The 21392-nt window shown below is 53.8% G+C and overlaps 3 protein-coding genes and 2 pseudogenes across 3 annotated transcripts; 3 read left to right on the forward strand and 2 right to left on the reverse strand.

The window, feature by feature from the left end:
• Positions 1–2909: 2909 nt before the first annotated feature.
• Positions 2910–3224, forward strand: LOC148591651 (feather beta keratin-like). Its single transcript, XM_088537146.1, has one exon. It carries the CDS (start codon positions 2910–2912, stop codon positions 3222–3224), a length of 315 nt encoding a protein of 104 aa, XP_088393272.1.
• Positions 3225–7384: 4160 nt separating this feature from the next.
• On the reverse strand, positions 7385–8216 carry LOC148591652 (feather keratin Cos1-2 pseudogene; annotated as a pseudogene).
• A 3685-nt stretch (positions 8217–11901) lies between these two features.
• LOC148591653 (feather beta keratin-like) lies at positions 11902–12213 on the forward strand. The gene has a single exon (XM_088537136.1). It carries the CDS (start codon positions 11902–11904, stop codon positions 12211–12213), a length of 312 nt encoding a protein of 103 aa, XP_088393262.1.
• Positions 12214–16372: 4159 nt separating this feature from the next.
• LOC148591654 (feather keratin Cos1-2 pseudogene) lies at positions 16373–16684 on the reverse strand (annotated as a pseudogene).
• A 4208-nt stretch (positions 16685–20892) lies between these two features.
• LOC148591655 (feather beta keratin-like) lies at positions 20893–21204 on the forward strand. The gene has a single exon (XM_088537253.1). It carries the CDS (start codon positions 20893–20895, stop codon positions 21202–21204), a length of 312 nt encoding a protein of 103 aa, XP_088393379.1.
• The last annotated feature ends 188 nt before the right edge of the window (positions 21205–21392 follow it).

The following is a 21392-nucleotide window of genomic DNA, read 5'->3' on the forward strand; positions in this document are numbered from 1 at the left end:
CCTGCATGTGATGTGTGGCTGCAGCCAGGACCCACGCTTGGCTTAGCCTCATGCCAGTAGGGTGACACACGGCCTTCCTCAAGTTGGTTGTGGCTCACCACAGGTTGGTTCCGGCATCACGAGGCTTGGCTGACACAGTTCCTGTCTCAGGAAGGCAAAGGGAGCTTTGCAGGAAGGCTGTGCTCTCCCTGAGAGCTAGTGGAGTTTGTCCCAGCAAGCACAGTCACTGAAGACATCCCTGTATGCTTCTGGGATGCATAATGGCTGCCTCCATATCTCCAGAGCAGGGAAGCCCTTTTTTCTGCCTCAGTGAAGAGGCAATGACTCCTTGATGTATTCTGAGAGGCTTTCATACCCAGGGACCTTCTCAACACATGCCCCAGGCATGTGGCAGGGTCCTGCCAGCCCCCAGTGGTGTCCTGCCACAGGTCCTCCTGGCTCTTGAAGCCTTGTTGGGGAGGCTCGAGTATCCTGTTCAAGCCCCCAACACCCATCTGGGACAGGCAAAGCTTTCTTTGTTTCCACAATGCTGCTGGGTTGTGCTTCGAACTAAAGTGGGCTTTGAGGCATGGGAGGTGATGGGTGACTAAGACTTTATGCCGAAGGAACACATATTGCCTGCTAGCTACGGATGACTATAGGCCTATAGGCCTCCGCTGGAGTCTGGCTCACAAACCCCTACATTCCAAGTCCCACCAGCTCCCCACTTTGTGTCCACCCTGTATGCAACACACCGAGAGCACCGCATCCTCAGTCGGATACAAGGCTATTTTGGGAGACAGAGTCGAAAGAGAAATGAGGGACTGAAAGGCCTGTAGTTCCCCAATTGTCCTTTGCACCTTTTCTCAAGATGGCCAGGAGCCTTTTCTTCTGCAGGCATCGGCAACCTGCCCCGGTCTCCATGATCTAGCAAGGACCCTAGAGAATGCGCCTCTCATGATCTCGCCAGCACTCTCGGCTCCCTCAGACACAGTTCGCCGGGAGTCGTGGGCCTGCACAGGTCAGCTCCTCTGAAGTAATCCTTCATTTGATCCTCCTCCACTGCTGGGAGGGATGTTCCTCCTCCTTGAACCCTCTGGAAGGTAACAGAAGCCTGGCAGGGCTTCCTGGCAAAGACTGAGGCAGAGAAAGGATTGAGTGCCCCAGCCTTATCAGCCTCCACTCTCACTGACTCATGCACCCCATTCAGCGGTGCATCTTCGTTTCACTCGGTCAGCTTTCTGTGTTTGCTGTAGCAGTGGAAGCTCTTGCCCCGGAGGCCCCCGGCCAGTCTCAACTCCAGAGGAGCTTTGGTTTTCCTAGCAGCCTCCCTACTTACTCCAAACAGGTCCCACCCCTTTGTTGCAAAGTGTTTGCCACCTCTCGACACCCACCACGGACTGCTGCACGGCAGCGCTCCTGCGCCAGTGCACCGCTTGGCACTTCCCTTTGATGAAGTGCATGACATACATAGCTGTCTGTCCCTTGCCCAGTTTGTTGAGGCCTTGCAGTGACCTTGGCCACCTTCCTCAGCACTCGCAGAGGCATCCCATCAGCACCTACACACTTGCTTCTGTTCCATTACTTTCAAGAGCCACAGCTTGAACCTCCTGTACTGAAAGTGAGTCTTCCTTGCTCCAAATCTTCTCATAGTCCTGAAAGCAAATTCTACCAAGGAAGACGCAAGGCCAAGCGGGCTTTGCGTATCTCAGCCTTTTCTGCCCCCTCTGTGGTGACCTTGCCATGGGATTGAGCTCCACCACCAGCCTCCACGTCCTTCACAAGGTCACCAGCTCTGTGCCTGGCTACACCCACTTATTCCTGAATGTTCTTTTTCGCTGCCAGTATAACAGTAAAGGCCTCTGTGTTGCTCTATGGCCAGCATCAGCTCATAGTACTCTTTTTCTTTCCTAATCCCAGCTCTGTCTCCTGGAACAAAACTCTCCCCACAGCAAAGAGTATCAGGAGGAAGAGAGACAAACTCTGCAGTGCAGCCCACCTTTTTGGGGTGAGGTGGGGGCAAGGAGCAGTGACAGCTGGAGAGATCCAGGCAGTAAGGAGGGAGAGAGCAGGATATGGCACATGCACATGCCTTGGGAGCCTTGGGTGCTTGCCTGGGGACTAGAGAACTGAGAGAGCCTGGGCTCCTTCCAGGAAAACTAGTCATAGAAAACCCCACAGGAGTGCCACTGCCCAGTATTTGCATCCATGCTGGACCCCTGCAGCACATGGGCCATCACTTCTATGCATAATGCCATGCTCCTGCTCCACATGTGCTTGGGTCGCTAATGCCAATCCTTGAAGGGAGCATCTGTGGAGAATGGGCATGCCAGAAATGAGGAAATGAAAGGCTCCATTGAAGGGAAAACCATCATCACCCATGCCATGAGTAAAGCTATTTTGCATTTGAGGTGAGTGTGCTGGAAGGTGAGGTGAGTCCTGGGTGACTGTGGGCCTGAGGCAGTGCAGGAGCACTATAAAAGACAGCCAAACTCTCCACTCCCCATCTACTTCTCTTGCATCCACCTCCTTGGGAACAGGTGAGTGTAAAGCTCTTTCTCTTCCCCCTTATGTATCTACAGCACATCTCAGCTGATAGGTGTGCTGTGCTGTGCTGGGTGTTGGGAGTGCTTGGGAGGGGAGGAGAAGGCAGAGGTTCTGGGCTGCTGAGAGCCATGAGAGGGGTGTTTGCTGGTGCTTGCCTTCGGGTTGTTGTGATGTGGGCAGAATCCTCTTTGGCTCTGGCTGCCCTTGGCAGGGCTCTTGGGGTTGAGACAAAAGAGCTGTGTTTTGGGCTGAACGACGTCCAGGTTATGGCCCCCCAGAAGCCCTGAGTCCCTTGTGTTAGTGTCATGTGTTGCTCCTCATGAGTTCCCCCATGATCTGCTTCCTCCCTGGCCTCTCTTGCAGGTGCCTCCAGCTCCTCAGACATGTCCTGCTATGAACCCTGTGTGCCATGCCGGCCCTGCGGCCCCACCCCGCTGGCCAACAGCTGCAACGAGCCCTGTGTCAGGCAGTGCCAGGACTCCAATGTTTTCATCCAGCCCTCTTCTGTGGTGGTGACTCTGCCCGGACCCATCCTCACCTCCTTCCCACAGAACACTGTGGTGGGATCCTCCACGTCCGCTGCTGTTGGCAGCATCCTCAGCTCTCAGGGAGTGCCCATCAACTCCGGGGGCTTCAGCCTCTCTGGCCTTGACCTTGGTGGCCGCATCTGTGGCAGCAGGAGGTGCCTGCCCTGCTAAACGTGCTGGTGGAGGCCCTATAGGAGCACCCCCACATACCCAGAAGATGGTACTGCAATGAAGACGCACCCCTTGGGCACTAGATTCAGAGTGACTGGGTGATTCTGGCTACGCCTGCTAAGGAAGGCCCTCTAGAGGGCCTGCCTAGTCTCTCTCACAGCACAGCCTGCGTATGCATTTATGTTCTTCTGCTCTTTCATTTTCTGCTACTGTCTCCTCGCTGTCTTCTTCCACCTCAATGTGCACCTAGAAAAGAACTGCTGGGTGGGAACTCCTACATGGACTGATGTCCAGCAGGAACTCTCCTGCAGCCCCGTGCTGCAGACTGTCAGGTCACCCTCATGCACCTTGTGCGCTGTGACGTCCATTCACATGCATCCTGTTTCCCTGTCTCTACTCAATAAAGCTCTTCTGCATGGCCATCAGTGTCCCAGTGTTGTTCTTCCCTCGGTGGGACCTCTCCCAAGATGCCGAGGAAGGAATGTATTGCTCTGTGCGGTTCACAAAGGTGCTGCTGCTCACCTGCTGGAGTCTGAGGACTCCTAATCTTTCAGCAGCTCCAACCCTGCCTTCTAAGCTTCTCCACCTGTGTGGGATTCTTTGCACTCCTGGCGCGAATTTCAGAGATTGCTATCCACTCTTGTGTGCATACGCTGTCTCTTTCCCTAACATAACCGATGCATTGCAAAACAAGTAGTAAAGAGAGGGTTGGATGAATGTGTCACCTGTCTTGAGGACCCATGAGAATACCAGAAGAACCCATCAAGTTCTTTGATATTGTTGTAACAGCAGCTCCAGGCTTTCCAGGAGCAAATGCAGAAGAAAAACGGGAAGAAAACAACTGCCTGGGAGCAGTGGAAGTAAATCCTGCCATGGAAGCTTTGGCAAAACGTGGTCCCAACAACTCACAGCTGGAGCATCATAGTTTCATGTTGTCCCCCAGGTGGAACAGAGCTGCTTTCTGCAAGCCTTTCTTCTCCTGAACAGAGGATGCTAGAAAAGGCCCAACATGGAGCAGCTCTGTGCCCAGGAACCAGAGTGCTCTGTGGTCATTCCCTTGAGTCCTCCCTCATGGCAGCGTGTCACTCCCAAGGCTATCACTTCCCACAGTGGGGTAGCCTACCCAGTGCAGGGGTTAGAACCATAGCGCCAAAGGACAGGTCAGGTAGGAAGGGACTTCTGGTGTGCCTCAGGATGGATCCAAGAAAGCTCAGCCATTAGGTTGAAGCAGCTTGCCCAGGACTTGCTTTATCTGCTCTGCTATGCCATTCTTCCAAGGGTGGCAATGGCACAGTCTCACTTGGCATCTGGTTCTACTTCTGGATTCTCCTCAGGGTGTAAAAGGCTTTCCTATTATGTTGTCTGACCCTCACTTCTTCCATGTCTATGCCTGTGGGAGGTGGTATAGCTTGAGACAGAACAGCACTCTCCCAGCACCTTGAAGGAACTGTGCATACTGTTCTTTCCTTTGCTGTTCCCATGCGAAATGTACTTTGGAGAGTAGCTGGAGACGGCACGGGGCCAGCTGATTACTGGCATCTGCAGGGCCATGAATGCAAAGCTGATTGGCTCTAGCAGACCTTGGGTTAATATGTGTAATTGTGTTAATATATAAGGCGTTCACTTGAGCAGTAAAGGAGATGCCAATTCTGGATTCCGATTCTGATTAAACACAAATTGCGGTCTGTGTAATCATTCACCACCTAGGTCCATTGTCTGCTGTCCTCCAGCCACACACCCGAGGGAAGAGCTTGGCTCTGTCTTCTCAGTGACCTCCCCAGAACAGTGGGATAGCTGCCAAGAGATGCCCACGTCTCCTGACTCGGCACGTCCCTTTCCCTCACAGTGGACCCCCTCTCCTCACAGGCCACGTGCCCCAGACCCGTGACCAGCCCGGCAGCCAACCGCTGCATACTATGCACTTGCGCCATATCTGTCTTGCATTAGAGAGAAACTAAAAATGGACATGGAATTCTTCATGCAGTTGAATGTGTCTTGAACAGAGCTGGCTACTCACTCCAATTAAACTACTAGCTGTGCTCCTCTTAATGCAGCCAAGAATGCTGCTGACTCTCTGGTGTCACGGAACAGAGTTGCCAGTTGCAGCCTTCCTGAAGGGTTTTCCTCTGGCCTTCCTAGGAGACCTTTTCTTGAGAGGAGTTGCAAATTCACTGGACACAGAGTGTTGGTGAAACTGCGCTGAAAGCTCTGCGCCACAGCTCAGGGAGATGCCCGGCTTCATCCTGCCCACCTGTGTCTTGCAGCAGTGTGACCAAGCCATAAGCATGGAAGAAGGCTCAGAGGAGACGGGCAAAGGGTGAGGTTGCCGTGAAACTCAGGAATCATGTAGGATGCAACTCACTGATCAAATCTGTTCTACAGACAACTGACTTAATTTCAACACACAGGGCCCCAGAGCATTGACCTTTCTGTTAGATTAGCAGATGCATCCGCTGAGTTGAGAGTTGATCAAGTGAATGTACATGTCTCCTGAGATTAGCCAGAGCAGCCTGGGAGAAGTGTATACGTGGCTCAGCCCAACATAGGGTGTAAAACCCAACATCTCGTGTAAAACGGAAACAACTTAAATAGGAATTGTGAAGAGAGACACAGGCTTGAGAGGGTTTCAGCGCATGTATTTGTTCCCAGTGCCTGGAGAGGTCCAGGATCCTGCCGGTGGGCGTGTTCTAAAGACAGGGAATGTCAAGCCCATGAGTACTGGATTGACCTGTGCAACTGCACATTTGTACTGTGACCACTTGTATTGTGATATTGCTGAATCATGTGGCTAAATCAAAAATCACATGTAAAAGAAAATATCTTCAAACATCAATTTAAGAGCACTGGAACAGGCTGCCCAGAGAGGTTGTGGAGTCTCCTTCTCTGGAGATCTTCAAAACCCACTTGGATGCAGTCCAGTTCCACGTGCTCTAGGTGACCCTGCATGTGCAGGGGGTTTGGACTAGATGACCTCCAGAGGTCCCTTCCAGCCCTAAGCATTCCATGATTCTATGACTTTTTCACTCTTCAGATGCACAGAATATCAGAAGGGAGCTGGTCAGAGAGTACCCGACTCTGACAAGCAGTTCTGCACTGCCTATTCCTCAGCTGTAACCTTCTATCCAGCCTTCCTGCTCTTACAATATTGCTCTGGGGAGGGGCTGGACACACCTGGGACACCTGCACTACTCCCTTGCCTCTCTTCTGGCCCTGAGTCTCTCCCAGCTTGCCACCCCCCAGACACTTTCCCCAGGAAAAGCAAAGCATCGATGCAAGCAGGGGATGATATGTGATCTCTGCAAGCCTATGGCCTCCCATCTTCACTCCTGCTCTCCTTGGGTAGCCATCCTCTGTCAGAGCTTGTTCCAGCAGCACAGCTCCACCAAGAGCGAGAGACACTCCTTTCCCCATGCACTCGCAGGAATGCTGTCAACTAAGGGCCACTCACAGCCAGGGCTCTTCCCTGAGCTCCATCTCCCAGTTCAAAGGACCTACACGGAGGCCCAGAGGGCATTTCTGGGCAGAGGTGCTGAGAGGCAGGGCCCAATAACTACATGCACTGGAGCAACCATGAATGTCCTTCTCAGCTCCAAGGAAGGGCATCTACAAGTCCATGGCTGCAGAGTGCCCACCCTCTAGTTCCTTTGGGAAATTTAAAGGGGTCTCATGTGCTCCCAAGTCAACACAGTCACCCCAGAGAACTGCCTTTCTCCCTGGGCATCTTGGGAAAATAACCACAGAAGGAAGAATATTGTGGAGACCCAGGCATACATGCAGAAGACCTTTAATGTGTCACCAGAGAAAAACGAGCTGGCTCATCCTAGTAGAGGTTCAGGGGAAGGGAGCACCAGGGGCAGACAAAAGCCTGCACCAGCACAGCGGTAAGGGCCAGGAGGGCCCCCAAAGCAGGCTTTGGGGGACCACGTGGCCCACATCAGCAGTAGACAGCAAGTACAACAGAGAGGAATGGGAGAGTAGAAGGACAGAAATGCAGAAATGGGGCTTGCTCTGGGAGGGCCAAGCCTGGCGATCTCCTGCCTTCCCTTAGGAGGGCAGTCAGAAACAAAGAGACGATCTGAATGCTGTGTGCAAGAGATCCTCATTGCAGTACCATCTTCTGGTTGCCTGGGGGTCCTTCTAGAGGGTCTTCACCAGCACGTTTAGCAGGGCAGGCACCTGGTGCCACAGGAGCGGCCACCAAGGCCAAGGCCAGAGAGGCTGAAGCCCCTGGAGTTGATGGGCACTCCCTGAGAGCTGAGGATGCTGCCAACGGCAGCGGACGTGGAGGATCCCACAGCGGTGTTCTGTGGGAAGGAGCTGAGGATGGGTCCGGGCAGGGTCACCACCACAGGAGAGGGCTGAATGACGATGGTGGAGTCCTGGCACTGCCTGACACAGGGCTCATTGCAGCTGTTGGCCAGCGGGGTGGGCCCACAGGGCCGGCATGGCACACAGGGTTCGCAGCAGGACATGTCTGCGGAGCTGGAGGCACCTGCGAGAGAGGCCAGGGAGGAAGCAGAGCATGGGGAAACTCATGAGGAGCAACACGTGACACTACCACAAGTGACTCGGGACTTCTGGTGGGTCATAACCTGGACGTCGTGCAGCCCAAAACACAGCTCTTTTGCCTATACCCCAAGAGGCCTGCCAAGGGCAGCGAGGGCCAAAGAGGATTCTGCTCACACCACAACAACCTTAAGGCAAACACCAGCAAACACCCCTCTCATGGCTCTCACCAGACCAGAACTCCTGCCGTCTTTCCCCCTCACAGCACTCCCAACACCCAGCACAGCACAGCAGTTATCAGCTGAGATGAGCTGTGGGAGCAGGAGAAGGAGCGGCAAGAGAAAGGGCGTCACACTCACCTGTTCCCAAGGAGGTGGAGGCAAGAGAAGTGGATGGAAGAGTGTGGAGTTTGGCTGTCTTTTATAGTGCTCCTGTGCTGCCGCAGGCCCAGAGACACCCAGGGCCTGACCAGTAATTTTCCAGCACACTCACCTCAAATGCAAAATAGCTCTACTCATGCTGCAGGTGTTGTTTGTTGTCTCATCAATGGGGTCTTTTCATTTCCTCATTTCTGGCATGCCCATTCTGCCTCCCAGGACCCTTCTCTAAACTGTCATGAAGGGCTCAAAGATTTTTGAGCAGGAGTTGGCAGTATTCACAGAAGTAATGGCGCAAGTGCTGGAGGAGTCGTCCTGTGCAGAGAGGGCCGATATTGGCCTAGAGTCCTTTGTTGGAGCTGCTTGTGATGCCCTTGCAAGAAGGAGCGCTGCACCACAAACTCTCTGGCCTGAGCACCAGCCTTTGCTCTCTCCCAACTCCCTCTGGCCATCAGTTCATTTTCCGCAACGTCCTCAAAATCGTTTGAGGCCCTTTAGCTCTGGGAGCAGCAGCGAGGTCAGGCAGGTCGGCAGTGGCTACTGGGGCTACTTAGGGATGCACCTGGGGGCATCCTGCTACTTGGAAGAGTTTTCTGCTGGACAGCATTGGATTTACCTATGATGAAGAGGAATTCAGCCCTGCATGTGGTGTGTGGCTGCAGCCAGGACCCATGCTTGGCTTAGCCTCATGCCAATAGGGTGACACACGGCCTTCCTTAAGTTGGTTGTGGCTCACCACGGGTTGGTCCCAGCATCACGAGACTTGGCTGACACAGCTCCTGTCTCAGGAAGGCAAAGGGAGCTTTGCAGGAAGGCTGTGCTCTCCCTGAGAGCTAGTGGAGTTTGTCCCAGCAAGCACAGTCACTGAAGACATCCCTGTATGCTTCTGGGATGCATACTAGCTGCCTCCATATCTCCAGGGCAGGGAAGCCCTTTTTTCTTGCCTCAGTGAAGAGGCAATGACTCGATGATGTATTCTGAGAGGCTTTCATACCCAGGGACCTTCTCAACACATGCCCCAGGCATGTGGCAGGGTCCTGCCAGCCCCCGATGGTGTCCTGCCACAGGTCCTCCTGGCTCTTGAAGCCTTGTTGGGGAGGCTCGAGTATCCTGCTCAAGCCCCCAACACCCATCTGGGACAGGCAAAGCTTTCTTTGTCTCCACAATGCTGCTGGGTTGTGCTTTGAACCAAAGTGGGCTTTGAGGCATGGGATGAGATGTGTGCCTAACACCGCAGGAACATACATTGCCTGCTAGACAGGGACCACTCAGGCCAGCATGCAGATGTCTTTCACAACATTTTCTCTCCCTCCACACAGCCAGCAGCTCATAAGACTTCAGCCGGACCATTCCCACAGGCTGTCTAGCACCCCTGAATGGACACCCTGTGCTAGAGTAAATCAGCTGATCCGTGCAGTTAGCTGTCATCTGCAAGCTTGATGCGGAGGCACTCTCCTGCTTCCACCAGGTCATCGAGAGAGATTATTGTAGAGGACAATTCCCAGCAGAGATCCTGCTTGTACTGCCCTTCGTATAGGCCTCCGCTGGAGCTTGGCCCACAAACCCCTGCCCTCTGAGTCCCACCACCCTGCCACTTTGTGTCCACCCTGTATGCAACACACTGAGAGCACCGCATCCTCAGTCAGATACAAGGCTATTTTGGGAGACAGAGTCGAAAGAGAAATGAGGGACTGAAAGGCCTGTAGTTCCCCAATTGTCCTTTGCACCTTTTCTCAAGATGGCCAGAAGCCTTTTATTCTCCAGGGATCGGCAACCTGCCCCGGTCTCCATGATCTAGCAAGGACGCTGGGGAATGGGCCTGGTACGATCTCGGCCAGCACTCTCGGCTCCCTCGGACGCAGTCCGCCGGGAGTCGTGGGCCTGCACAGGTCAGCTCCTCTGAAACAATCCTTCATTTGATCCTTCCGCACTGCTGGATGGGATGTTCCTCGTCCTTGAACCCTCCCCTTGAACAGAATCCTGGCAGGGCTTCCTGGCAAAGACTGAGGCAGAGAAAGGATTGAGTGCCCCAGCCTTATCAGCCTCCACTCTCACTGACTCATGCACCCCATTCAGTGGTGGATCTTCATTTCACTCGGTCAGCTTTCTGCGTCTGCTGTAGCAGTGGAAGCTCCTGCCCTGGAGGCCCCCGGCCAGTCTCAACGCCAGAGGAGCTTTGGTTTTCCTAACAGTCTCTCTACATACTCCAGAAACGTCTCACTCCTTTGTTGCAAAGTGTTTGCCTCCACTTGGCTCCCACCATGGACTGCTGCACGGCATCGCTCCTGCACCAGTGCACCGCTTGGCACTTCCCTTTGATGAAGTGCATGACATAGCTGTCTGTCCCTTGCCCAGTCTGTTGAGGCCTTGCAGTGACCTTGGCCACCTCCCTCATCACTTGCAGAGGCATCCCATCAGCTCCTACGCACTTGCTTCTGTTCCATTACTTTCAAGAGCCACAGCTTGAACCTCCTGTACTGAAAGTGAGTCTTCCTTGCTCCAAATCTTCTCATAGACTGAAGGCAAATTCTACCAAGGAAGACGCAAGGCCAAGGAGGCTTTGCGTATCTCAGACTTTTCTGCCCACCCTGTGGTGACCTCGCTATGGGATTGAGCTCCACCACCAGCCTCCACGTCCTTCACAAGGTCACCAGCTCCGTGCCTGGCTACGTCCTCTTTTTCCTGAATGTTCTTTTTCGCTGCCAGTATAACAGTAAAGGCCTCTGTGTTGCTCTATGGCCAGCATCAGCTCATAGTGCTCTTTTTCTTTCCTAATCCCAGCTCCGTCTCCTGAAACACAACTTTCCCCACAGCAAAGAGTATCAGGAGGAAGAGAGACAAACTGTGCATTGCAGCCCACCTGTTTGGGGTGAGGTGGGCGCAAGGAGCAGTGACAGCTGGAGAGATCCAGGCAGTAAGGAGGGAGAGAGCATGATATGGCAAAACCACATGCCTGGGGAGCCTTGGGTGCTTGGCTGGACACTAGAGAACAGAGAGAGCCTGGGCTCCTTCCAGGGAAAGGAGTGATAGAAAACCCCACAAGAGTGCCACTGCCCAGTATTTGCATCCGTGCTGGACCCCTGCAGCACATGGGCCATCACTTCTATGCATAATGCCATGCTCCTGCTCCGCATATACTTGGGTTACTAATGCCAATTCTTGAAGGGAGCATCTGTGGAGAATGGGCATGCCAGAAATGAGGAAATGAAAGGCTCCATTGAAGGGAAAACCATCATCACCCATGCCATGAGTAAAGCTATTTTGCATTTGAGGTGAGCGTGCTGGAAAATTACTGGCCAGGCCCTGGGTGACTGTGGGCCTGGGGCAGCACAGGAGCACTATAAAAGACAGCCAAACTCTCCACTCCCCATCTACTTCTCTTGCATCCACCTCCTTGGGAACAGGTGAGTGTAAAGCTCTTTCTCTTCCCCCTTATGTATCTACAGCACATCTCAGCTGATAGCTGTGCTGTGCTGTGCTGGGTGTTGGGAGTGCTTGGGAGGGGAGGAGAAGGCAGAGGTTCGGGGCTGCTGAGAGCCATGAGAGGGGTGTTTGCTGGTGCTTGCCTTCGGGTTGTTGTGGTGTGGGCAGAATCCTCTTTGGCTCTGGCTGCCCTTGGCAGGGCTCTTGGGGTAGAGGTAAAAGAGCTGTGTTTTGGGCTGCACGACGTCCAGGTTATGGCCCCCCAGAAGCCCTGAGTCCCTTGTGGTAGTGTCATGTGTTGCTCCTCATGAGTTCCCCCATGATCTGCTTCCTCCCTGGCCTCTCTCGCAGGTGCCTCCAGCTCCTCAGACATGTCCTGCTACGAACCCTGTGTGCCATGCCGGCCCTGCGGCCCCACCCCGCTGGCCAACAGCTGCAACGAGCCCTGTGTCAGGCAGTGCCAGGACTCCAATGTTTTCATCCAGCCCTCTTCTGTGGTGGTGACCCTGCCCGGTCCCATCCTCACCTCCTTCCCACAGAACACTGCGGTGGGATCCTCCACGTCCGCTGCCGTTGGCAGCATCCTCAGCTCTCAGGGAGTGCCCATCAACTCCGGGGGCTTCAGCCTCTCTGGCCTTGACCTTGGTGGCCGCATCTGTGGCACGAGGTGCCTGCCCTGCTAAACGTGCTGGTGAAGGCCCCAGAGGAGCACCCCCACATACCCAGAAGGTGGTACTGCAACGAAGACGCACCCCTTGGGCACTGGATTCAGGGCGACTGGGTGATTCCGGTTACGCCTGATAAGGAAGGCCCTCTGGAGGGCCTGCCTAGTCTCTCTCACAGCACAGCCTGTGTCTGGATTAATTTCTTCTGCTCTTTCATTTTCTGCTACTGTCTCCTCGCTGTCTTCTTCCACCTCAGCGCGCACCAAGAAAAGAACTGCTAGGTGGGAACTCCTACATGGACTGATGTCCAGCAAGAACTCTCCTGCAGCCCCGTGCTGCAGAATCTCAAGTCACCCCCATTCACCTCGTGCGCTGTGACGTCCATTCACATGCATCCTGTTTCCCTGTCTCTACTCAATAAAGCTCTTCTGCATCGCCGTCCGTGTCCCAGTGTTGTTCTTCCGTCGGTGGGACCTCTCCCAAGATGCCGAGGAAGGAATGTATTGCTCTGTGCAGTTCACAAAGGTGCTGCTGCTCACCTGCTGGAGTCTGAGGACTCCTAATCTTTCAGCAGCTCCAACCCTGCCTTCTAAGCTTCTCCACCTGTGTGGGATTCTTTGCACTCCTGGCATGCATTTCAGAGATTGCTTTCCACTCTTGTGTGCATACACTGTCTCTTTCCCTAACATAAGCTGTGCACTGCAAATCAAATAGTAAAGAGAGGGTTGGATGAATGTGTCACCTGTCTTGAGGACCCATGAGGATTCCAGAAGATCCCATCAAGTTCTTTGATATTGTTGTAACAGCAGCTCCAGGCTTTCCAGGAGCAAATGCAGAAGAAAAACGGGAAGAAAACAACCGCCTGAGAGCAGTGCAGGAAAATCCTGCAATGGAAGCTTTGGCAAAACGTGGTCCCAACAACTCACAGCTGGAGCATCATAGTTTCATGTTGTCCCCCAGGTGGGACAGAGCTGCTTTCTGCAAGCCTTTCTTCTCCTGAACAGAGCATGCTGGAAAAGGCCCAACATGGAGCAGCTCTGTGCCCAGGAACCAGAGTGCTCTGTGGTCATTCCCTTGAGTCCTCCCTCATGGCAGCGTGTCACTCCCAAGGCTATCACTTCCCACAGTGGGGTAGCCTACCCAATGCAGGGGTTAGGACCATAGCACCAAAGGACAAGTCAGGTAGGAAGGGACTTCTGGTGTGCCTCAGGATAGATCCAAGAAAGCTCAGCCATTAGGTCGAAGCAGCTTGCCCAGGACTTGCTTTATCTGCTCTGCTATGCCATTCTTCCAAGGGTGGCAATGGCACAGTCTCACTTGGCATCTGGTTCTACTTCTGGATTCTCCTCAGGGTGTAAAAGGCTTTCCTATTATGTTGTCTGACCCTCTCTTCTTCCATGTCTATGCCTGTGGGAGATGGTATAGCTTGAGACAGAACAGCACTCTCCCAACACCTTGAAGGAACTGTGCATACTGTTCTTTCCTTTGCTGTTCCCATGCGAAATGTACTTTGGAGAGTAGCTGGAGACGGCACGGGGCCAGCTGATTACTGGCATCTGCAGGGCCATGAATGCAAAGCTGATTGGCTCTAGCAGACCTTGGGTTAATATGTGTAATTGTGTTAATATATAAGGCGTTCACTTGAGCAGTAAAGGAGATGCCAATTCTGGATTCCGATTCTGATTAAACACAAATTGCGGTCTGTGTAATCATTCGCCACCTAGGCCCATTGTCTGCTGTCCTCCAGCCACACACCCGAGGGAAGAGCTTGACTCTGTCTTCTCAGTGACCTCCCCAGAACAGTGGGATAGCTGACAAGAGATGCCCACGTCTCCTGACTCGGCACGTCCCTTTCCCTCACAGTGGACCCCCTCTCCTCACAGGCCACGTGCCCCAGACCCGTGACCAGCCCGGCAGCCAACCGCTGCATACTATGCGCTTGCGCCATATCTGTCTTGCATTAGAGAGAAACTAAAAATGGACATGGAATTCTTCATGCAGTTGAATGTGTCTTGAACAGAGCTGGCTACTCACTCCAGTTAAACTACTAGCTGTGCTCCTCTTAACGCAGCCAAGAATGCTGCTGACTCTCTGGTGTCATGCAACAGAGTTGCCAGTTGCAGCCTTCCTGAAGGGTTTTCCTCTGGCCTTCCTAGGAGACCTTTCCTTGAGAGGAGTTGCAAATTCACTGGGCACAGAGTGTTGGTGAAACTGCGCTGAAAGCTCTGCGCCACAGCTCAGGGAGATGCCCGGCTTCATCCTGCCCACCTGTGTCTTGCAGCAGTGTGACCAAGCCATAAGCATGGAAGAAGGCTCAGAGGAGACGGGCAAAGGGTGAGGTTGCCGTGAAACTCAGGAATCATGTAGGATGCAACTCACTGATCAAATCTGTTCTACAGACAACTGACTTAATTTCAACACACAGGGCCCCAGAGCATTGACCTTTCTGTTAGATTAGCAGATGCATCCGCTGAGTTGAGAGTTGATCAAGTGAATGTACATGTCTCCTGAGATTAGCCAGAGCAGCCTGGGAGAAGTGTATACGTGGCTCAGCCCAACATAGGGTGTAAAACCCAACATCTCGTGTAAAACGGAAACAACTTAAATAGGAATTGTGAAGAGAGACACAGGCTTGAGAGGGTTTCAGCGCATGTATTTGTTCCCAGTGCCTGGAGAGGTCCAGGATCCTGCCGGTGGGCGTGTTCTAAAGACAGGGAATGTCAAGCCCATGAGTACTGGATTGACCTGTGCAACTGCACATTTGTACTGTGACCACTTGTATTGTGATATTGCTGAATCATGTGGCTAAATCAAAAATCACATGTAAAAGAAAATATCTTCAAACATCAATTTAAGAGCACTGGAACAGGCTGCCCAGAGAGGTTGTGGAGTCTCCTTCTCTGGAGATCTTCAAAACCCACTTGGATGCAGTCCAGTTCCACGTGCTCTAGGTGACCCTGCATGTGCAGGGGGTTTGGACTAGATGACCTCCAGAGGTCCCTTCCAGCCCTAAGCATTCCATGATTCTATGACTTTTTCACTCTTCAGATGCACAGAATATCAGAAGGGAGCTGGTCAGAGAGTACCCGACTCTGACAAGCAGTTCTGCACTGCCTATTCCTCAGCTGTAACCTTCTATCCAGCCTTCCTGCTCTTAAAATATTGCTCTGGGGAGGGGCTGGACACACCTGGGACACCTGCACTACTCCCTTGCCTCTCTTCTGGCCCCGAGTCTCTCCCAGCTTGCCACCCCCCAGACACTTTCCCCAGGAAAAGCAAAGCATCGATGCAAGCAGGGGATGATATGTGATCTCTGCAAGCCTATGGCCTCCCATCTTCACTCCTGCTCTCCTTGGGTAGCCATCCTCTGTCAGAGCTTGTTCCAGCAGCACAGCTCCACCAAGAGCGAGAGACACTCCTTTCCCCACGCACTCGCAGGAATGCTGTCAACTAAGGGCCACTCGCAGCCAGGGCTCTTCCCTGAGCTCCGTCTCCCAGTTCAAAGGACCTACACGGAGGCCCAGAGGGTATTTCTGGGCAGAGGTGCTGAGAGGCAGGGCCCAATGACTACATGCACTGGAGCAACCATGAATGTCCTTCTCAGCTCCAAGGAAGGGCATCTACAAGTCCATGGCTGCAGAGTGCCCACCCTCTAGTTCCTTTGGGAAATTTAAAGGGGTCTCATGTGCTCCCAAGTCAACACAGTCACCCCAGAGAACTGCCTTTCTCCCTGGGCATCTTGGGAGAATAACCACAGAAGGAAGAATATTGTGGAGACCCAGGCATACATGCAGAAGACCTTTAATGTGTCACCAGAGAAAAACGAGCTGGCTCATCCTAGTAGAGGTTCAGGGAAAGGGAGCACCAGGGGCAGATAAAAGCCTGCACCAGCACAGCGGTAAGGTCCAGGAGGGTCCCCAAAGCAGACTTTGGGGGACCGCGTGGCCCACATCAGCAGTAGACAGCAAGTACAACAGAGAGGAATGGGAGAGTAGAAGGACAGAAATGCAGAAATGGGGCTTGCTCTGGGAGGGCCAAGCCTGGCGATCTCCAGCCTTCCCTTAGGAGGGCAGTCAGAAAAAAAGAGACCATCTGAATGCTGTGTGCAAGAGATCCTCATTGCAGTACCATCTTCTGGTTGCCTGGGGGTCCTTCTAGAGGGTCTTCACCAGCACGTTTAGCAGGGCAGGCACCTGGTGCCACAGGAGCGGCCACCAAGGCCAAGGCCAGAGAGGCTGAAGCCCCCGGAGTTGATGGGCACTCCCTGAGAGCTGAGGATGCTGCCAACGGCAGCGGACGTGGAGGATCCCACGGCGGTGTTCTGCGGGAAGGAGCTGAGGATGGGTCCGGGCAGGGTCACCACCACAGGAGAGGGCTGGATGACAATGGTGGAGTCCTGGCACTGCCTGACACAGGGCTCATTGCAGCTGTTGGCCAGCGGGGTGGGCCCACAGGGCTGGCATGGCACACAGGGTTCGCAGCAGGACATGTCTGCGGAGCTGGAGGCACCTGCGAGAGAGGCCAGGGAGGAAGCAGAGCATGGGGAAACTCATGAGGAGCAACACGTGACACTACCACAAGGGACTCGGGACTTCTGGTGGGTCATAACCTGGACGTCGTGCAGCCCAAAACACAGCTCTTTTGCCTATACCCCAAGAGCCCTGCCAAGGGCAGCCAGAGCCAAAGAGGATTCTGCTCACACCACAACAACCTTAAGGCAAACACCAGCAAACACCCCTCTCATGGCTCTCACCAGACCAGAACTCCTGCCGTATTTCCCCCTCCAAGCACTCCCAACACCCAGCACCGCACAGCAGTTATCAGCTGAGATGAGCTGTGGGAGCAGCAGAAGGAGCGGCAAGAGAAAGGGCGTCACACTCACCTGTTCCCAAGGAGGTGGAGGAAAGAGAAGTGGATGGAGGAGTGTGGAGTTTGGCTGTCTTTTATAGTGCTCCTCTACTGCCCCAGGACCAGAGACATCCAGGGCCTGGCCAGTAATTTTCCAGCACGCTCACCTCAAATGCAAAATAGCTCTTCTCATGGTGCGGGTGGTGTTTGTTGTCTCATCAATGGAGCCTTTTCATTTCCTCATTTCTGGCATGCCCATTCTGCCTCCCAGGATCCTTCTCTAAACTGTCACGAAGGGCTCAAAGATTTTTGAGCAGGAGTTGGCAGTATGCACAGAAGTGATGGCGCAAGTCCTGGAGGAGTCGTCCTGTGCAGAGAGGGCAGGTATTGGCCTAGAGTCCTTTGTTGGAGCTGCTTGTGATGCCCTTGCAAGAAGGAGCGCTGCACCACAAACTCTCTGGCCTGAGCACCAGCCTTTGCTCTCTCCCAACTCCCTCTGGCCATCAGTTCATTTTCCGCAACGTCCTCAAAATCATTTGAGGCCCTTTAGCTCTGGGAGCAGCAGTGAGGTCAGGCAGGTGGGCAATGGCTACTGGGGCTCCTTAGGGCTGCACCTAGGGGCATCCCGCTACTTGGAAGAGTTTTCGGCTGGACAGCATTGGATTTACCCATTATGAAGAGGAATTCAGCCCTGCATGTGGTGTGTGGCTGCAGCCAGGACCCATGCTTGGCTTAGCCTCATGCCAGTAGGGTGACACACGGCCTTCTCAAGTTGGTTGTGGCTCACCACGGGTTGGTCCCAGCATCACAAGACTTGGCTGACACAGCTCCTGTCTCAGGAAGTCAAAGGGAGCTTTGCAGGGAGGCTGTGAGCTCCCTGAGAGATAGTGGAGTTTGTCCCAGCAAGCACAGCCACTGAAGACATCCCTGGACGCTTCTGGGACGCGTACTAGCTGCCTCCATATCTCCAGGGCAGGGAAGCCCTTTTTTCTGCCTCAGTGAAGAGGCAATGACTCCTTGATGTATTCTGAGAGGCTTTCATACCCAGGGACCTTCTCAACACATGCCCCAGGCATGTGGCAGGGTCCTGCCAGCCCCCAGTGGTGTCCTGCCACAGGTCCTCCTGGCTCTTGAAGCCTTGTTGGGGAAGCTTGAGTACCTTGCCCAAGCCCCCAATGCGCATCTGGGACAGGCAAAGCTTTCTTTGTCTCCACAATGCTGCTGGGTTGTGCTTCGAACTAAAGTGGGCTTTGGGGCATGGGATGAGATGTGTGCCTAACACTTTATGCCGCAAGAACATACATTGCCTGCTAGACAGGTACCACTTGGGCCAGCATGCAGATGTCTTTTGCAACACTTTCTCTCCCTCCACACAGCCAGCAGCTCATAAGACTCCAGCTGGACCATTCCCACAGTCTGTCTAGCACCCCTGAATGGACACCCTGTGCTAGAGTAAATCAGCTGATCTGTGCAGTTAGCTGTCATCTGCAAGCTTGATGCGGAGGCACTCTCTTGCTTCCACCAGGTCATCTAGAGAGATTATTGTAGAGGACAAGTCCAGGCACAGATCCTGCTGGTACTGCCCTTCGTATAGGCCTCCGCTGGAGCCTGGCTCACAAACCCCTACACTCCAAGTCCCAAGAACCCCCAATTTTTGCCAATTCTGTACTCACACACCGAGAGCACCGCATCCTCAGTCGGATACAAGGCTATTTTGGGAGACAGAGTCGAAAGAGAAATGAGGGACTGAAAGGCCTGTAGTTCCCCAATTGTCCTTTGCACCTTTTCTCAAGATGGCCAGGAGCCTTTTCTTCTGCAGGCATCGGCAACCTGCCCCGGTCTCCATGATCTAGCAAGGACACTAGAGAATGGGCCTGGCACGATCTCAGCCAGCACTCTCGGCTCCCTCGGACGCAGTCCGCCGGGAGTTGTGGGCCTGCACAGGTCAGCTCCTCTGAAACAATCCTTCATTTGATCCTCCTCCACTGCTGGGAGGGATGTTCCTCCTCCTTGAACCCTCTGGAAGGTAACAGAAGCCTGGCAGGGCTTCCTGGCAAAGACTGAGGCAGAGAAAGGATTGAGTGCCCCAGTCTTATCAGCCTCCACTCTCACTGACTCATGCACCCCATTCAGCGGTGGATCTTCATTTCACTCGGTCAGCTTTCTGCGTCTGCTGTAGCAGTGGAAGCTCTTCCCCAGAGGCCCCCGGCCAGTCTCAATTCCAGAGGAGCTTTGATTTTCCTAACAGCCTCCCTACATACTCCAGACACGTCCCACTCCTTTGTTGCAAAGTGTTTGCCACCACTCGGCACCCACCATGGACTGCTGCACGGCATCGCTCCTGCACCGGTGCACCACTTGGCACTTCCCTTTGATGAAGTGCATGACATAGCTGTCTGTCCCTTGCCCAGTCTGTTGAGGCCTTGCAGTGACTTGGCCACCTCCCTCAGCACTCGCAGAGGCATCCCATCAGCTCCTACACACTTGCTTCTGTTCCATTACTTTCAAGAGCCACAGCTTGAATCTCCTGTATTGAAAGTGAGTCTTCCTTGCTCCAAATCTTCTCATAGTCCTGATGGTAAAACCTACCAGGCAAGACACAAGGCCAAGAAGGCTTTGCGTATCTCAGCCTTTTTGCCCCCTCTGTGGTGACCTCGCTATGGGATTGAGCTCCACCACCAGCCTCCACGTCCTTCACAAGGTCACCAGCTCCATGCTTGGCTACGTCCTCTTTTTCCTGAATGTTCTTTTTCGCTGCCATTATAACAGTAAAGGCCTCTGTGTTGCTCTATGGCCAGCATCAGCTCATAGTGCTCTTTTTCTTTCCTAATCCCAGCTCTTCTGCCTGGAACACAACTCTCCCCACAGCAAAGAGTATCAGGAGGAAGAGAGACAAACTGTGCAGTGCAGCCCACCTGTTTGGGGTGAGGTGGGCGCAAGGAGCAGTGACAGCTGGAGAGATCCAGGCAGTAAGGAGGGAGAGAGCATGATATGGCAAAACCACATGCCTGGGGAGCCTTGGGTGCTTGGCTGGACACTAGAGAACAGAGAGAGCCTGGGCTCCTTCCAGGGAAAGGAGTGATAGAAAACCCCACAAGAGTGCCACTGCCCAGTATTTGCATCCGTGCCGGACCCCTGCAGCACATGGGCCATCACTTCTATGCATAATGCCATGCTCCTGCTTCGCATATGCTTGGGTTACTAATGCCAATTCTTGAAGAGAGCATCTGTGGAGAATGGGCATGCCAGAAATGAGGAAATGAAAGGCTCCATTGAAGGGAAAACCATCATCACCCATGCCATGAGCAAAGCCATTTTGCATTTGAGGTGAGCGTGCTGGAAAATTACTGGCCAGGCCCTGGGTGACTCTGGGCCTGGGGCAGCACAGGAGCACTATAAAAGACAGCCAAACTCTCCACTCCCCATCTACTTCTCTTGCGTCCACCTCCTTGGGAACAGGTGAGTGTAAAGCTCTTTCTTTTCCCCCTTATGTATCTACAGCACATCTCAGCTGATAGCTGTGCTGTGCTGTGCTGGGTGTTGGGAGTGCTTGGGAGGGGAGGAGAAGGCAGAGGTTCGGGGCTGCTGAGAGCCATGAGAGGGGTGTTTGCTGGTGCTTGCCTTCGGGTTGTTGTGGTGTGGGCAGAATCCTCTTTGGCTCTGGCTGCCCTTGGCAGGGCTCTTGGGGTAGAGGTAAAAGAGCTGTGTTTTGGGCTGCACGACGTCCAGGTTATGGCCCCCCAGAAGCCCTGAGTCCCTTGTGTTAGTGTCATGTGTTGCTCCTCATGAGTCCCCCCATGATCTGCTTCCTCCCTGGCCTCTCTCGCAGGTGCCTCCAGCTCCTCAGACATGTCCTGCTACGAACCCTGTGTGCCATGCCGGCCCTGCGGCCCCACCCCGCTGGCCAACAGCTGCAACGAGCCCTGTGTCAGGCAGTGCCAGGACTCCAATGTCGTCATCGAGCCCTCTCCTGTGGTGGTGACCCTGCCCGGTCCCATCCTCACCTCCTTCCCACAGAACACTGCGGTGGGATCCTCCACGTCCGCTGCCGTTGGCAGCATCCTCAGCTCTCAGGGAGTGCCCATCAACTCCGGGGGCTTCAGCCTCTCTGGCCTTGACCTTGGTGGCCGCATCTGTGGCACGAGGTGCCTGCCCTGCTAAACGTGCTGGTGAAGGCCCCAGAGGAGCACCCCCACATACCCAGAAGATGGTACTGCAATGAAGACGCACCCCTTGGGCACTGGATTCAGAGCGACTGGGTGATTCCGGCTACGCCTGATAAGGAAGGCCCTCTGGAGGGCCTGCCTAGTCTCTCTCACAGCACAGCCTGTGTCTGGATTAATTTCTTC

The sequence above is a fragment of the Tinamus guttatus genome, unplaced genomic scaffold, assembly GCF_059628265.1.
Source record: "Tinamus guttatus ecotype Peru unplaced genomic scaffold, ASM5962826v1 Tinamus_guttatus_pri_ptg000732l, whole genome shotgun sequence".
Taxonomy (NCBI): domain Eukaryota; kingdom Metazoa; phylum Chordata; class Aves; order Tinamiformes; family Tinamidae; genus Tinamus; species Tinamus guttatus.

Bases quoted from the DNA above. Each gene is read 5' to 3' on its own strand.
- LOC148591651 (XM_088537146.1), top strand. From the start codon at position 2,910: ATGTCCTGCTATGAACCCTGTGTGCCATGCCGGCCCTGCGGCCCCACC.
- LOC148591653 (XM_088537136.1), top strand. From the start codon at position 11,902: ATGTCCTGCTACGAACCCTGTGTGCCATGCCGGCCCTGCGGCCCCACC.
- LOC148591655 (XM_088537253.1), top strand. From the start codon at position 20,893: ATGTCCTGCTACGAACCCTGTGTGCCATGCCGGCCCTGCGGCCCCACC.